General features: G+C 40.9%; 1 protein-coding gene across 7 annotated transcripts in view; it reads right to left on the reverse strand.

Moving 5' to 3' along the window:
* Positions 1–6,126, reverse strand: part of LOC106576070 (non-muscle caldesmon) — a 65,088-nt gene extending 58,962 nt beyond the window's left edge. For all 7 annotated transcript variants that reach the window (XR_014381166.1, XR_014381167.1, XM_082963836.1 and 4 more), the window contains exon 1: positions 6,049–6,126. Coding sequence is in view for 5 of the 7 variants with exons in the window: in XM_082963836.1 (XP_082819962.1) it covers positions 6,049–6,111 (63 nt within the window). In the remaining 2 variants the exon portion in view is untranslated. The remainder of the gene's footprint in view (positions 1–6,048) is intronic.
* Between the last annotated feature and the right edge of the window lie 12,745 nt (positions 6,127–18,871).

An 18,871-nucleotide genomic window follows, 5' to 3' on the forward strand; every position in this document is an offset into this window, starting at 1 on the left:
AATGTGGAAAAAGTCAATTAGTCTGATTACTTTACAAATACACCATCCTTAAGTTCACTTTACTGTTCACGACATATCTTACTAACTGAGTCAACACACGACTTCAATTACAATAACATTGTCAGTAACGGTTACAGAAAGTTATTTTTTCTTGCTATGGCTGTGATATGCTGTTGTTGATCTACCTTAGTTGAATGCACTAAGTCGGTCTGGATAAGAGCGTCTGCTGACTGACCAAAATGTAAATGTAAAAACAAACAATTGCAAATCATGCTGGGAATTATTCTAATGAGCTCCGCCTCCAAACACATACACATTTGGTCTGTGCGGTCCAAGGCTATGGAATCAATATCATGCCAAATGTATTCGCAAATGTAAATCAACAATCCACAAATATAAATCATTTTCCACAAATATAAATCACCAATCCACAAATGTAAATCACTTTCCACAAATGTAAATCACCAATCCACAAATGTAAATCAATTTCCACAAATGTAAATCACCAATCCTAAAATAAAAATTGCTTTCCACAAATGTAATTTGCTATCCACAGACAAACACCTTTTGATTTGTATTTGTAAATCAAGGGCCTTAAGTAAAGTGACTGGCATAAAGATTTGCACATAAGAGATATATGCGCAAACATGACAGAGATGGCTAACCTGCAACTCTATATTTGGAAGCGCTTAGGTCACCTGACTTTTGGCAGGGATTTTACGACAAGAAAAAGTTAAGAAGTTCTCATGCGTCGACAAGAAGTTCTCACACATAGAAACAAGTTATCACGGTAGAAAACCATTTGTAGTTATAGAAAAAAGTTATCATGCGTATAAAAAAAGTTCTCAAGTGTAGAAAACGATTTGTAGTCATAGAAAAAAATTAAAGTTTATCCCTGCAGGCGGTCACTGAGTCCGAGGTGCTAAAGGAGCTCCTTAAACTTGACCCTAAAAAACCATCTGGCTCAGATGGTTTAGACCCTTTCTTCTTTAAGGTTGCTGTCCCTATAATCGCCAAGCGTATCTCTGACCTTTTTAACCTGGCTCTCCTCTCTGGGGAGGTTCCCATTGCTTGGAAGGCAACCACGGTTAGTCCTTTATTTAAAGGGGGATATCAAGTTGATCGTAACTGTTATAGGCCTATTTCTATTTTGCCCTGTTTATCAAAAGTGTTGGAAAAACTTGGCAATAATCAACTGACTGGCTTTCTTGATGTCTATAGTACTCTCTCTGGTATGCAATCTGGTTTCCACTCAGGTTATGGATGTGTCACTGCAACCTTAAAGGTCCTCAATGATGTCACCATTGCCCTTGATTCTAAGCGATGTTGTGCTGCTATTTTTATTGACTTGGCCAAAGCTTTTGATACGGTAGACCATTCCATTCTTGTGGGCCGGCTAAGGAGTATTGGTGTCTCTGAGGGGTCTTTGGCCTGGTTATAAAGTCAGAACATCTGCTGTCTCAGCCACTGCCTGTCACCAAGGGTGTACCCCAAGGCTCGATCTTAGGTCCCACGCTCTTCTCAATTTACATCAACAACATAGCTCAGGCAGTAGGAAGCTCTCTCATCCATTTATATGCAGATGACACAGTCTTATACTCAACTGGCCCCTCCCCAGAGTTTGTGATAAATGCTCTACAACAAAGCTTTCTTAGTGTCCAACAAGCTTTCTCCTTCCTTAAACTTGTTCTGAACACCTCCAAAACAAACATCATGTGGTTTGGTAAGAAGAATGCCCCTCTCCCCACAGGTGTGATTACTACCTCTGATGGTATAGAGCTTGAGGTAGTCACCTCATACTAGCACTTGGGAGTATGGCTAGATAGTACACTGTCCTTCTCTCAGCACATATCAAAGCTGCAGGCTAAAGTTACATCTAGACTTGGTTTCCTCTACTGTAATCACTCCTCTTTCACCCCAGCTGCCAAACTAACCCTGATTCATATGACCATCCTACTCATACTGGATTATGGAGACGTAATTTATAGATCGACAGGTACTGGTGCTCTCGAGCAGCTAGATGTTCTTTACCATTTTCGCCCATCAGATTTGCTACCAATGCTCCTTATAGGACACATCACTGCACTTTATACTCTTCTGTAAACTGGTCATTTCTGTATACCCGTCACAAGACCCACTGGTTGTTGTTTATTTTTCAACCCTCTTAGGTCTCACTCCCCCCTGAGATATCTACTGCAGCCCTCATCCTCCACATACAACACCCATTCTGCCAGTCACATTCTGTTAAAGGTCCCCAAAGCACACACATCCCTGGTTCGCTCGTCTTTTCAGTTCGCTGCAGCTAGCGACTGGAACGAGCGGCAACAAACTCTGGACAGTTACATTCCTCATTCAAAAACTCAATCATGGACACTCTTGCTGACAGTTGTGGCTGCTTTGCGTGATGTATTGTTGTCTCTACCTTCTTGCCCTTTGTGCTGCTGTCTGTGCCCAACAATGTTTGTACCCTGTTTTGTGTTGCTACCAAGTTGTTGTCATGTTGTGTTGCTACCATGCTGTGTTGTCATGTGTTGCTGCCATGCTATGTTGTCATCTTAGGTCTCTCTTTATGCAGTGTTGTGTTGTCTCGTGTGTTTTGTCCTATATTTTTATTACATGTATTTTTATTTTTAATCCCAGCCCCCATCCCTTTTGCCTTTTAGTAGACCGTCATTGTAAATAAGAATTTGTTCTTAATTGACTTTCCTAGTTAAATAAAGGTTAAAAAAAAAAAATCCCATTGATGCTGTTGACCCCAATGGCTAGCTTGTTAGCGGTGCGCGCTAATATCGTTTAAATCGGTGACGTCACTTGATCTGAGACCTTGAAGTAGTTTTTCCCTTTCTCTGCAAGGGCCGTGGCTTTTGTGGAGCGATGTGCAACGATGCTTCGAGGGTGACTTGTCAATGTGTGGAGAGGGTCCCTGGTTCAAGCAGGTTGGGGTGAGGAGAGGGACGGAAGCAATACTGTTACAAAGTCTGATTCCTACACCTCCCCTCTACTTTTCGCATGCCTCTCCTGAGGAAATGATTGGAGGTCTCAGGAATACTTATGTCTCCTTAATGCTCATCGTCTGTGCAACATGAGACAGCGGATGGATTATAATCATTTACAATGTATGACATATCCTTCACATTTAGTGGTGCTATCACACTGGCCAGCTAATTCAACTATTTTGGTAATGAACGGGTTTACACCGCAATAGTGTTGCAAATATGGAGTAATCTAGGATTAGGGTTTTGATTATTTACGTTGGAATACTATGATTACATATATGGTTAACATGTTATGGTTACCATACTATAATTTATGCAGCCTTGAAAGGCAGGCATCAACATGGCCGAACGAGGGGCTGCCAGCGATTTATAGAAATTGCTTTCTATGGGTACAAACAATTTTACACGACTACAAATCGCGTTCTCCTGTGACAACTTTTTTTTCTGTGTGAGAACTTCTTGTCTTTTTCTTGTCGTCAAATCCCTGCCCAAAGTCAGGTGACCTAAGCGCTTCCAAATATGGAGTTGCAGATTTTCCATATCTGTCATGTTTGGCATATCTCTCCTATGTGCAAATCTTTATGGCAGTCATTTTACTTAAGGCCCTCGATTTACAAATACAAAAGGTGTTTGTTTGTGGATGGTGAATGTATTTGTGAATAGAGATTCACATTGTGGAAAGTGATTTACATTTGTGGATTGGTGATTTACATTTGCGAATATATTTGACATGATATTGATCCCGTACAGGGCCCTTAGTAATCAAGCATTTCAGAATTACTCCTAGGAATTGAGGTAAAAGTATGACAGTGACCTACTCACTGCTCAGAGTATGACATAAAAGGTAGTTATCAAGCATCTCTCTCCTACTTTCAGCTATGAGTAGTAGTTAGTCTTGCGAGTTGATCTCAGAACGTTTTTACATCATGTGAAGAGACGTTATTAAGGGAAAGTGTGATGACGTTTTATAGTTTTTCAAGTAGAAAAGAGCACACTGAATGGATTGCACATTTCCAAAAACAAGACACATTTAAGCAACATTAATCTTAAACCAACTCCAGACCTATCAACATAGCGTTATGATGTTTGTTCTGTAGGCTATTCAATGTCTTGTTTTTATTGTTATATTAAAATGTAATCGTCATAAAATATATTTATAATGGTGTCGGACAATTGTAAAATTGGTTATTAGGACTGCTTAGGTGAAATAATACTCGCCTGCTCACAGGCGCATGAAAGGTTGTCAATGTGGTGAGAGATAGGCTAATCAAACTCACCAAATTAGTTTGAGAGGACATTATGAACAGCTGTCGCACATGAACCTCTTTACATAGAACTACCAATCCCTTTTCCGTTTCTAGCCTTTTTAAACACAACATGTCATATTATGCGATCATGGAAATAAAAAGAAAACCGAAATGGCGGGAGGAGGAAAGTCAACTTGCAGTGCAAGTTGAGAAATACAAAAATATTATCAAGGTTAAATTTTGACCTACATTGACCAGCCAGCACAGGAAGGAATCCGAATCAATAAATAGCACATTTCATTTGTTCCGTAAGAACCGCTGAAGAATGTGAAAAACGCTGGTACACCATCTATCAAAATGTAGGTTGGAGATTACCAACTTCTGCAGGGAAACAGAAAAAACAGGTAGGCCTGAGTTCAGTTGCTATCTTATGCACACTGTTAAGTAGACTATTTTGTTGTCTAATGGGTATTCTCTGCATTCAGGAGGTGGCCCTCCACCTAAACCCCTCTGTGCCATTGCTGAATGTGTGTTTATCTACCTGGGATGCTCAAATGTGACTATCTTGTGCATTGGAGAGGGCCAAGCTGCTGCGCTTGTGAGGGTCAACGAGCAGGATAATAAGTAGGATTTAAGCTTACTGTTGAATTTCAAACAGTTTTATTCACATTATATTCTGTTAACATACACATTTTTATTGGACATAAGTAAGCTAAACTGAAAACAATAATTATGTTGTTGCAGCGCATCTCTAGCTCCAGCGTCTGGCCCAGCGTCTGAGGGGACCTCCACCTCGCTGTTGCTGCAGTACATCCATCCACCAGCGGCTCACTGGAAGTTTTGGTCCCAACAAACCACGATGAGGACATTGCTCAGTTGCAACGGGAGAAGACGCAATTAAAAATCAAAGTTTTGCGCTTGCAGGAAGAATATTACTCTTACAATAAAAAAGCTTAAGAATTAATATGGTGTGTGTATTTGTTCACAGTAATCTAGCCTATACTTAAATGTTGGCCCACTATGGCATGTCTGTATTGTGCTTTCCAACTCCTTAGGTTAAAGTTAATCTGTAGCCAGTGGCAAAAAAAGTGGCAAAAAAAGTGGGATGCATGCCAGCAAAGCCACTACAAAACACAACACTAAACAATACATTAATTGCTCGAAAACGGTGACAAACGGTGCCCGCAAACTGTTAGGGCCTACACAAAGCTGTCCCAACAGCAGAGACCCAACAACAGTCCCAATACCTTACCACTGCTACACCTGGCTTTCAGCTGAGCCTTGTCTGGCAGCAAAACAGTTCATTCAGCCTCATTTACTGCCTTTAAAAAAAACATAGCTGATATGGCTAACTTGCTTAAACAAATGTGGTTTCTACTGACAATTGAGATGTACAAACTATGGCATAAGGGGACGACAAGCGCATAAGAGGCAATACGTAATTTCGATTAAGACATTAAATGAGCGAGCGACGACGGACGTAGTCAATATAACTATTTCTTCAGCACTTTTGAAATGTACAGCGACAGAATTCAGAACATGGGCCGTTCTTACAGTATACTACTATCAGTAGCACTATCAAAGATACACACAAAAAGTTTGCAAACATGCACGGACTGGCCACAAACGATGTGTTTACAATACCGTGTTGGTGAAAATAGACCAAATTATTAGGGTGAAGCACATGGGCTACTAACAGTTTACTACACAACATACACTTAGTATTACTTTCTTAGCTACAGTATACATATCTCTCTGGCATCCTACATAATTTATGAAGCAGCATAAGACATTTTTGGACTCACGTTGTTGTGATGTGCTTGAACAGGAATGTGGCACGGCAGTTCTTCGTAGGCAAATTTTGTCATCAAAGAGAAAGATGCCGGATTTACAATTCCGAGTTGAATGACCGTTCAAAAGTATTATTCCAGATTTCCCAGTTGCAATGCTTGCAGTTAGCCACTGTCACCGATTCCATCCAAATCACTCATTGTTGAATTTGTGATCTCCAAATTGTTGTGTAATGTTTATGTCCAATGGCCGATGAGCACCGATACGTTTTATCTATAGTTTCTCTTCATTATTTCTCTTCAAATGACAAGGATTAAAAAGGATTTACCAGTAGATTGTCGACTTGATTCATGATGATGACCACTAGCTAAGATTGTGAAAGTAAGATGTTGACATGATCAGTCCAATCAAAGCTACTGTACATATAACGTGATTTGATGTAATTTCTGTGGCCAAAGACCTTGAGCCTTCTTGGAAGGGCACTTGTAACTCTATGGCAGGACCCAAAGGGCTGAAATGTTGATGTCTACCTTAAGCTTGGGAATTGCGTACGGTTCCCATGAGTGACAGAACACTGAGCCAATCACAGCGCAATGCTCCTATTTTCTGCTGGCCAGCCCCACCACAACAGAAAGCACTGAGCTAGGCTGAAACACCTGCATTTTGGAGCTGCCTGTTTGTATGCGGCTTTATTAATTCAATGATATACACTACCATTCAAAAGTTTGGGGTCACTTAGAAATGTCCTTGTTTTTGAAAGAAAAGCACATTTTTCGTCCATTGAAATAACATCAAATTGATCTGAAATACAGTGTAGACATTGTTAATGTTGTACATGACTGTTGTAGCTGGAAATGGCTGATTTTTTTAATGGAATATTTACATAGGCGTACAGAGACCCATTATCAGCAACCATCACTCCTGTGTTCCAATGGCACGTTGTGTTAGCTAATCCAAGTTGATCATTTTAAAAGGCTAATTGATCATTAGAAAACCATTTTGCAATTATGCTAGCACAGCTGAATTGATTAAAGAATCAATAAAACTGGCCTTCTTTAGACTAGTTGAGTATTTTAAATTTTCTACATTTATTTAACTTGGCAAATCAGTTATGAACAAATTCTTATTTTCAATGACGGCCTAGGAACAGTGGGTTAACTGCCTTGTTCAGGGGCAGAGCGACAGATTTTTACCTTGTCAGCTCGGGGATTCAATCTTGCAAACCTTTGGTTACAGGTCCAACGCTCTAACCACTAGGCTACCTGCCTCCCCACAAGTATCTGGAGCATCAGCATTTGTGGGTTCGATTACAGGCTCAAAATGGCCAGAAACAAAGACTTTCTTCTGAAACTTGTCAGTCTATTCTTGTTCTGAGAAATGAAGGCTATTCCATACGAGAAATTGCCAAGAAACTGAAGATCTCGTACAGCGCTGTGTACTTCTCCCGTCACAGAACAGCGCAAACTGTCTCTAACCAGAATAGAAAGAGGAGTGGGAGTCCCCGGTGCACAACTGAGCAAGAGGACAAGTACATTCGAGTGTCTAGTTTGAGAAGCAGACACCTCACAAGTCCTCAACTGGCAGCTTCATTAAATTGTACCGGCAAAACACCAGTCTCAACGTCAACAGTGATGAGACGACTCCAGGATGCTGGCCTTCTAGGCAGAGTTGCAAAGAAAAGAGTTGCAAAGAAGCCATATCTCAGACTGGCCAATAAAAAGAAAAGATTAAGATGGGCAAAAGAACACAGACACTGGACAGAGGAACTCTGCCTAGAAGGCCAGCATCCCGGAGTCACCTCTTCACTGTTGACGTTTCCAATTACAATAGTCATTTACAACATTAACAATGTCTACACTGTATTTCTGATAAATTTCAATGGACAGAAAATGTGCTTTTCTTTCAAAAACAAGGACATTTCTAAGTGACCCCAAACTTTTGAACGGTAGAGTATATTTGTTTTTACATTGTTTGCAAATTGATACGTGACATGTATTAATGCCAAAATAACATGCAAAATAGGCAAGCCCGTCCCCCCCCAAAATATATGTAAACATTTTGGGTCTGCCCCATCTGCCCTGAATGACGGGTTGCCACTATCTGTAGCTTGATATTGGGTTCTGCACGACCCTTCTCAAGTACTGACACAGCACCAAAACACTGTGTGGAGCACAGGAGGTCGGTGGCACCTTCATTTGGGAGGACGGGCTCATGGTAACAGCTGGAGTGGAATGAGTGGAATGGTATCAAATTCACCAAACACATGGTTTCCACGTTTGATGCCATTCCATTAGCACCGTTCCAGCCATTATTATGAGCCTTCCTCCCCTTAGCAGCCTCCACTGGTGTGGAGAGCCTTCCTAAAGTGAAGGTTGGCAAAGTGCTGGTGGAAAAGCGTTCCCTCTCCACCTATGGCACTATCGTCATCGCCATCGTCTCCTTCACTGTCATTGTCAGTTTCTGGGTTTCCATTGTCGGGAAGGTAGCGGGATCAGCCGTAGTTTGAAGATGTCGTGCAATGTAGATTGGTTAGCAGACAACGTCACAAACGATGCGTACGCTTCAATGGGGCAGAAGTCCGTGTGATGTTGTGATTCTGGATGGCCAGAAAGCTAGCAACAATGACAAGAAGCTGCTATGTGAGGAATCGTAAGTGACTTGTTTCAGCTAGTTTCATCTTGTTCTTGATACCATGTCTTGTTTTGAGGTGTTTTGACAGATTTTATGTCAATGCTAATACGTCTAAAATTCGCTAGCTAGCTAACCAACAACTGTAACGATGAATTTGAGAGACAACAAGTGCTCATTGTGCTCATTGTGCAAATGTATTTATGTTTTCAATCAACATTGAAGAGAAAATATAGTTTATATGTTGTCAACAATCTGTCAACCCCGTCTGTTTTGCCCCGTAGTTGCGCACGCGTCGGTTTTGTTGCTAAACAACCATCCCGTCTATTGCACAAGCCATTATTATGCGGCAGACCATCCTTGAGCTGTGATGCACCTCTCCATGGAGCACATGAAATCTCCTCTTCCACTCTCCTATTCCCCTTTCTACCACGCACCTTGGGATCTTGTGAGCCCTCCTGATAAAAACATATTTGCGTGTCATTTTATATAGATTCATATTTTAATTATGCTGAGTTAAAGTCCACTAAAACAAATGTTTGGCCTAATGTCCATTAAAACAAATGTTTGGTCTATTGCCTCACCTGTTTATATTTTAGCTGAGCACTGGGAAGAGGTCGTAGGAAAGGGGTCAGCAGCCATCTCCTCTGGGGGTACCCCTTGTCACCAAGCAGGTGACATCCAGGGGGAACAACATTGCGCTCAAACAGCATGTTGAGGCCACTCTCATTGAGCTCTCTGGAGTCATGTGTAGACGCAGGCCAGTTGGCTACAGTGTCAAGCAACATATAGACTGCATTAAAAAACACTTGGGTGTTAATACTGTGGTACTGCCTTTGATCTATGAATGTGTCTTCATCCATGTGTTGGGCAATGATTTTGATGTGGGTACAATCAATGATGCCAACAACCCCCAGAAAACCTGCGATTGGCATGAAAAAAGCATGAAATCCGGCATTGAGTGGTGGGAAAATCAATGAACCTTCGGATGATTTGAGGTGCCGTAAGTGCCATCAGGGTTTGACGGATTGCTCTGCTCATAGTAGTCTGTGATGGACCCAAATCATCGCTGTTACACTGTTGCATTTGTCCTGTTGCCAAGAAGTGTAAAGTGCCAATTACTTTGATATCTGCCGTGAGAGCACACGGTCGTCCAGTAGGTGGAGAAATAGCATCACGGCAAGGTCATAAAGTATACCATCCCTATCTAACCAGTATCTTTTGATTCAATTGCCATTATTAAACATTTTTAAAACATCCCTCCTCTTCCTAAATGTGCGTGCTTGCTTTCGTCTCAATGCATCCATCTTCTGGCAACTCCTAACTGGTTAGGACACCTCTCAAGCTCTCATCAATACACCCTGAGATATGAGTACTTTTATGTCATAGGAATGTTGATAACATACTCTTACTCCTATGCATAAAAGTACAGTAGAACCACATTTTTGGACGATTTCCTACTCTGAGACGCTTGATAACTACAGTCCTAGATCCCAATCTGAACTAATATTAGACATCTAGGCGAGGGCTCTCCAACCCTGTTCCTGGAGAGCTACCATCCTGTAGGTTTTCACTCCAATCCTAACCTAGCACACCTGATTCTAATGATTAGCTGGTTGATAAACTGAATCAGGTTAGCTACAATTGGGGTTGGAGTAAAAATCTACAGGAGGGCAGCTCTCCCGGAATAGGGTTGGACAGCCCTGGTTTAGGCTAAGTTTCATAAGTTTGAACATCACAGTATAGTATGACACAGTTTAGTACAGTAGAGCACAGTAGAGTACAGTGTTGTATGGTACTGTATGGTACAGTACAGGACAGTATAATTTTATTCAGTAAAGTACAGTACGGTACAGTACAGTAGAGTTTAGTACGGTACAATACAGTACACTATACTTTTATTTTCTTTGCTGTACTCTAGTGTGTTCTACTGTATTGTACTGTGATGTGCTCTACTGTACTGTACTGTACAATAATTTTCTTTACTGTACTGTTTACTGTAATGTACTGTACTCTGCTGTGCTCTACTGTACTGTAATCAATCGATCAATCACATGTATTTATTAAGCCCTTTTACATCAGCAGATGTCACAAAGTGCTTATACAGAAACCCAGCCTAAAACCCCAGACAGCAAGCAATGCCGATGTAGAAGCACGGTGGCTAGGAAAAACTCCCTAGAAAAGGCAGGAACCTAGGAAGAAACCTAGAGAGCTCTGAGGGGTGGCCAGTCCTCATCTGGCTGTGCTGGTTGGAGATTATGAGAGTACATGGCCATTAAGGCTAGATCGTTCTTCAAGATGTTGAAACATTCATAACTGACCAGCCGGGTCAAATAACAATCACAGTGGTTGTAGAGGGTGCAACAGGTCAGCACTTCAGGAGTAAATGTCAGTTGGCTTTTCATAGCTGAGCATTCAGAGGTTGAGACAGCAGTTGCAGTAGAGAGGGAGAGAGAGAGAGCGAGAGAGAGGGAGCGATAGGGTCGAAAAAAGCAGGTTCGGGACCAGGTAGCTCGTCCGGGGAACAGGTCAGGGTTCCATAGCCACAGGAAGAACAGCTGAAACTGGATCAGCAGCATGACGAGATGGACTTGGGATGGGGACAGCCAGGAGTCATCAGGCCAGGTAGTTCTGAGGCATGGTCCTAGGGCTCAGGTCCTCCGGGATGGGAGAAAAAAAGAGAGAGATTGGAGAATTAGACGGCGCTATACTGTGCTGTCCAAACTTGTGAAACATGGATGTCTATGATTTGTTCAGATTTGTTCAGGTTCAGACCAGACCAAATCTGAACCAATGATAGACTTCTTTGTTTGGGCCAAATCAAGGCCGGTCCGGACTGGACCAAACCTGAACCAATTATAGACGTCTTTGTCTGGGTCAAATATACGCCGGTCCGGACGTCTGTGGACATTGAAATCATGGCCGGTCCAGACCGGATCAAATCTGAACCAAACATAGATGTCTATGATTGATTTACATTTGAATCACGGCGGGTCCGGACAGGACCAAAAAAAGACGTCCAAAAGACACTGTAAATGCTTAGTGGGTTGGTAAGCCACCCCATAATAAAACAATAGAGCCAGTGTTCTGCAGATTACTATGAAATAGCAGAAGGGCATCTCTGCTCTTTTGTTCTCCTCTTAAAACAATGATATTATAGACAAAGGCTGCATTTAAGCAAATTAGGCCACTGAACCAGAAAAATACAGTACATGCACATTAATTCTCTATTGCACATGTTAAGTCATAATCCATACACTTACGGTATAAGAAATATGTTGTGTGAGTGAGTGAGTGCCACTTTATGTGTGTGACAAAGTGTTTGTTCGTTAGATTTTGTAATTCTCTGTATGAACAGAATTCCAATCAACCTTGCTCACGTCAGACAAATCCAGCAAACACAAAATATGATTGTTTGCTCTCTGCGTAAATCGAGAAAAAGTCCCAGGTGTTTAACCTCAAGGTAGAGAATTCAGACAGGCACATCTCCCCTTCTCCTTTACTCACAAATTCCTAGCCCCACAAATCCCCAACCTCCACTATTCTCATGCAAAACCACTCTCATGCATAATTTGATTGCTTAAAATATGATTTAGCCGAGGCATGTTAATACAGTAGTTGTTATAATAACATGGAGCTCTTCAGGCTGTTGTTCACGCCATAATTACACCATGATCTCAGGTGTTTACCTCAGCAATACACTGTGCTTTATGCTATGCCAAATCAAATCAAATTACATTTTATTCGTCACATGCTTCGTAAACAACAGGTGTAGACTAAAAGTGAAATGCCTACGGGCCCTTCCCAACAATGCAGAGAGAACGAAAATTGAGAAATAATAGAAAAGTCAAACGTAATGATAAAAGTAATGAGTAACGATAACTTGGCTATATACAAGGGGTACCGGTACCGAGTCGATGTGAAGGGGTACGAGGTAATTGAGGTAGATATGTTCATACTACTAGGAATAAAGTGACAGATAATAAACAGTAGCAGCAGCGTATGTGATGATTCAAAAAAGTTGGTGCAAAAAGGGTCAATATGCCAGGTAGCTATTTGGTTAACTATTTAAAACCTCTACAGGATCGGTGGGTCCCCCGTGGGATGGTTGAGCTAACGTAGGCTAATGCGAATAGCATGAGGTTGTAAGTAACAAGAACATTTCCCAGGACATAGACATATCTGATATTGTCAGAAAGCTTCAATTCTTGTTAATCACTGCACTGTCCAATTTACAGTAGCTATTACAGAGAAAGAACACCAGGAGAGTGCACAGTTATGAACTTGAAAAATTATTAATAAACCAATTAGGCACATTTGGGCAGTCTTGATACAAAATGTTGAACAGAAATGCAATGGTTCATTGGCTCAGTCTAAAACGTTGCACATACACTGCCTCCATCTAGTGGTCAAAATCGAAATTGTGCCTGGGCTGGAATAATACATTATGGCCTTTCTCTTGCATTTCAAAGATGATGTATGTATTATATTATCTTTTACCAGATCTAATGTGTTATTTTCTCCTACATTAATTTCACATTTCCACACACTTCAAAGTGTTTCCTTTCAAATGGTGTCAATAATATGCATATCCTTGCTTCAGGTCCTGAGCTACAGGCAGTTAGATTTGGGTATATCATTTTAGGCGAAAATTTAAAAAAAGGTGTGGATCATTTTAACTAACTATTTAGCAGTCTTACGGCTTGGGTGTAGAAGCTGTTCAGGGTCCTGTTGGTTCCAGACTTGGTGCATCCGTACCTCTTGCCATGCGGTAGCAGAGAGAACAGACTATAACTTGGGTGGCTGGAGTTGTTGACCATTTTCCTCTAACACTGCCTGGAATAGAGGTCCTGGATGGCAGGAACTCGGTCCCAATGAAATATACCCTTTCCTTTCTAGGAAATACAGTTGAAGTCGGAAGTTTACATACACTTAGGTTGGAGTATTTAAAACTCATTTTCAACCACTCCACAAATTTCTTGTTAACAAACTATAGTTTTGGCAAGTCGGTTAGGACATCTACTTTGTGCATGACACAAGTAATTTTTCCAACAATTGTTTACAGACAGATTATTTCACTTCTAATTCACTGTATCACAATTCCAGTGGGTCAGAAGTTTACATACACTAAGTTGACTGTGCCTTTAAACAGCTTGGAAAATTCCAGAAAATGATGTCATGGCGTTAGAAGCTTCTGATAGGCTAACTGACATCATTTGAGTCAATTGGAGGTGTAATGGTGGATGTATTTCAAGGCCTACCTTCAAACTCAGTGCCTCTTTGCTTGACATCATGGGAAAATCAAAAGAAATCAGCCAAGACCTCAGACAAAGAATTGTAGACCTCCACAAGTCCGGTTCATCCTTGGGAACAATTTCGAAACACCTAAAGGTACCACGTTCATCTGTACAAACAATAAGTATAAACACCATGGGGCCACACAGCCGTTATACCGTTCAGGAAGGAGACCCGTTCTGTCTCCTAGAGATGAACGTATTTTGGTGCGAAGAGTGCAAATCAATCCCAGAACAACAGCAAAGGACCTTGTGAAGACGCTAGATGAAACAGGTACAAAAGTATATATATCCAAAGTAAAACAAGTCCTATATCGACATAACCTGAAAGGCCGCTCAGCAAGGAAGAAGCCACTGCTCCAAAACTGCCATAAAAAAGCCAGACTACGGTTTGCAACTGCACATGGGGACAAAGATCGTACTTTTTGGAGAAATGTCCTCTGGTCTGATGAAACAAAAATAGAACTGTTTGGCCATAATGACCATCGTTATGTTTGGAGGAAAAAGGGGGAGGCTTGCAAACTGATGAACACCATCCCACCCGTGAGGTATGGGGGTGGGAGCATCATGTTGTGACGATGCTTTGCTGCTGGAGGATGTACACTTCACAAAATAGATGATTTCATGAGGAAGGAAATTATGTGGATATATTGAAGCAACATCTCAAGACATCAGTCTGGAAGTTAAAGCTTGGTTGCAAATGGGTCTTCCAAATGGACAATGACCCCAAGCATACTTCCAAATTTGTGGCAAAATTGCTTAAGGACAACAAAGTCAAGGTATTGGAGTGGTCGTCACAAAGCCCTGACCTCAATCCTATAGAACATTTGTAGGCAGAACTGAAAAAGTGTGTGCGAGCAAGGAGGCCTACAAACCTGACTCAGTTACACCAGCTCTGTCAGGAGGAATGGGCCATTGTGGGAAGCTTGTGGAAGGCTACCTGAAACGTTTGACCCAAGTTAAACAATTTAAAGGCAATGCTACCAAATACTAATTGAGTGTATGTAAACTTTTGACCCACTGGGAATGTGATGAAAGAAATAAAAGCTGAAATAAATCATTCTCTCTACTATCATTCTGACATTTCAAATTCTTTAAGTAAAGTGGTCAACCACAGTATGATGGAGAGGGTAAAGAGCTTCAAGTTCCTAGGTGTGCACATCACTGACAACCTGAAATGGTCCATACAGACAGTGTGGTGAAGAAGGTGCAACAGCCCTCTTCAACCTCAGGAGGCTGAAAAAATTTGTCTCGGCCCCTAACATGGTGACTACACCGGGCACCCGCGCCTGTTGATTTCGTCCATCCACACCAGACGCGATCAGGACATACAGGTTGAAATATGAAAACGAACTTTGAACCAACTATGTTAATTTGGGGACAGGTTGAAACACATACGAAACATGGACATTTAGCTAGCTTGCTGTTGCTTGTCCTGGGATATAAACATTGTGTTGTTATTTTACCTGAAATGTATTCATTTTTTTGTTGTTGCTGGATCTTTGTAGAATATCGACCCATTTGGAGTCACACAAAATCGTATGTTCTCTACTCCAAAAATGTATCCACAGATAATTTCTCCTAATTCAGTCTTCTTCTTCTGTGGATTTTATATGGCGTTGGCAAGCAACCTTATGATGCATTACTGCGATCAACTGGACTGGAGTGTGGACCTTGTTCGTCCTTCAATCCCCCATGTGGGTATATACTCCTAAAAATAAATGAGGAGGTGGGAGAGGCAGGACTTGTCAAGTATCTAAAATATTTTAGCGCCTGGCAATGCAGATGCTCTGTGATGCGCGAGAGTAGTTTGGATGTAATGATTGAATAACATGTATGTGTACACTTATTTTGCAACCCTCGCTCACGCAACGCGGCCGGTGTGGTCAGCATGTAAGACCCTCACAAACTTCTACTGATGCACCATTGGAAGTCACCCGAGCCACAGCCTGTTTGCCCTGCAACCATCTAGAAGGCAGAGACAGTAGAGGTGCATCAAAAATGGGAGAGAGAGACTCAAAAACAGGTTCTATCTCCAGGCCATTAGACTGTTAATTAAACAGTCACCACTAGCCGGCCTCCGCCCAGTACCCTGCCCTGAAATTTAGTCACTATTACTATTACTATTACTATTACTATTACTGTACCTGCACCTTAGAGGTTGGTGCCCTATGTACTTGGTCATTGAACATTGGTCACTTGAATAATGTTTACATGCTGTTTTACCCAGTTTATATGTAAATACTGTATTCTGGTCAAGGCTGATCTTATATAACTACAGTATTGCTGTACACACCTTTCCTATTCATATGCTGTCCATAGTCTCTGTACACACCATCAGACAGTGCCTTCAGAAAGTATTTACACCCCATTGACTTTTTCCACATTTTGTTGTGTTACAGCCTGGATTTAAAATGGATTAAATTGAGATGTTCTGTCACTGGTCTACACACAATACCTCATAATGTCACAGTGGAATTACGTTTTTAGAAATCTTTACAAATGAGTTAAAAAGGAAAAGCTGAAATGTCTTGAGTCAATAAGTATTCCTCCCTTTGTTATGGCAAGCCTAAATAAGTTCAGGAGTAAATATTTGCTTAGCAAGTCACATAAATTGCATGGACTCACTCTGTGTGCAATAATAGTGTTAAACACGATTTTTGAATTACTATCTCATCTTTGTACTTCATACATGCAATTATCTGTAAGGTCCCTCAGTTGAGCAGTGAATTTCAAACAGAGATTCAAGCACAAAGACCAGGGAGGATTTCCAATGCCTCGCAAAGAAGGGCTCCTATTGGTAGATGGGTAAAAATATAAAAGCAGACAGTGAATATCCCTTTGAGTATGGTGAAGTTATTAATTACACTTTGAATGGTGTATCAATGCACCCAGTCACTACAAAGATACAGACGTCCTTCCTAACTCCATTGCCGGAGGGGAAGGAAACCGCTCAGGGAATTCACCATGAGGCCAATGGGGATGTTAAAACAGTTACAGTTTATTGGCTGTGATAGGAGAAAACTGAGGATGGATCAACAAGATTGTAGTTACTCCACAATACTAACCTAATTGACAGAGTGAAAAGAAGGAAGCCTGTACAGAATAAAAATATTCGAAAACATGCATACTGTTTGCAATAAGGCACTAAAGTAAAACTGCAAAAAATGTGGCAAAGAAATTAACTTTATGTCGTGAATACAAAGCGTTATGTTTGGAGCAAATCCAACACTTCACTGAGTACAACTCTTCAGATTTTCGAGCATGGTGGTGGCTGCATCATGTTATGGGTATGCTTGTCTCATCGGCATCAACTAGGGATATTTTTATGATAAAAAGAAACGGAATAGAACTAAGCACGGTCAAAATCCTAGATGAAAACCTGGTTCAGTCTGCTTTCCAACAGACATTGGGAGACAAATTCACCTGTCAGCAGGACAATAACCTAAAACACAAGGCCAAATATACACTGGAGTTGCTTACCAAGATGGATTTGAATGTTCCTGAGTGCCCTAGTTACAGTTTTTATTTAAATCGGCTTGAACATCTATGGCAAGACTTGAAAATGGCTGTCTAGCAATGATCAATAACCAGCTTGAAGAATTAAAAAAATAATAATGTGCAAATATTGTACAACCTAGGTGTGCAAAGCTCTTAAAAACTTACCCAGAAACACTCACAGTTGTAATCACTGCCAAAGGTGATTCTAACATGTATTGACTCAGGGGGTTGAATTCTTATATAATTTTTTCCATATATTTTTTACAAATGTTTGAATTTTTCTTCCACTTTGACATTACAGAATATTTTGTTTAGATCTTTTAACAAAAAACAAAAATTATTATATTTTAATCCTACTATGTAACACAACAAAATGTGTAAATAGTCAAGGGGTGTGAATACTTTCTGAAGTCACTGTACATATATATTTATATTCCAGACTCTGACACTACTCGTTGTAATATTTCCATATTTCTGAAATAATTTCGTACATTTTTGGGGGATTTGCGTGTATTGTTTTGTATTGTTAGGTATTACTACGCTGTTGGAGCTAGGAACTTTAGCATTTCGCTATGCCCGCAATAACATTTGCAGAAAATGTGTACTCGACCAATACAATCCAATTTTATTTTATTTTATTTAATTGTGTCAGTGTCAGTCTATTAGACATGTTTTTTTTTTTTTAAACACCACAATCAGGGAGTTCTCTGAGCAAGGTGTTACGGAAAAAACGAACACCCAAAACCTGCAGGCAGATGAGCAGCTGTGTTGACCTCCAGCACCACGGCAGAAAAACAATGTCCAACACCATGGTCCACATCAAAGACAGGGTGGATTTACGCTGGGCTTTCTCCTCCCTATGTTTAGTCAACCTGAGGATGGATGCCCAGCTGTAGCCACAGTCAAGGCTACACTCCCGGAGCTTCTGGTCTCGTGGTTGACTCATCATTGACCTTTGGTCCTCCTCGGACCATGGACAAAGAAAAGATTAGTCTGAGAACGTCAGCTTCACAAATCTGTCTCCAGAGCAGCATTCCCAGTTTTAGTGAATTGTGGGGAATGAATCCTAGTAAAAACACAATGTTGTTCTTAAATGCGCTGCTGTAAAGGTGTTTGACACTAATGAAACATTGTGGAAAGGTTGTTACAAAGTTGTAGTGGATTTGGTGTGCTTAGCCTCAACACAAGCACGGCAAGTGACAGCATTGTAGATTAACAAAAAAGACTCTGTACTTGAAAAATGTGAGAGAAAAATGTGTCACATTTTCATTCATGAATGAACACTGTTATTGAACCAGAAATTCTAAATGAAACTGAGAAAGCATGACCGTAACATAACATCCATCCATGTGCTTAATCTCCCAAATCCCCCACAGCTCTCGTGAAACCCAAGCCCCTTCTGTGGATACTCGTT

Source organism: Salmo salar, chromosome 17, assembly GCF_965601325.2.
Source record: "Salmo salar chromosome 17, fSalSal1, whole genome shotgun sequence".
NCBI lineage: Eukaryota > Metazoa > Chordata > Actinopteri > Salmoniformes > Salmonidae > Salmo > Salmo salar.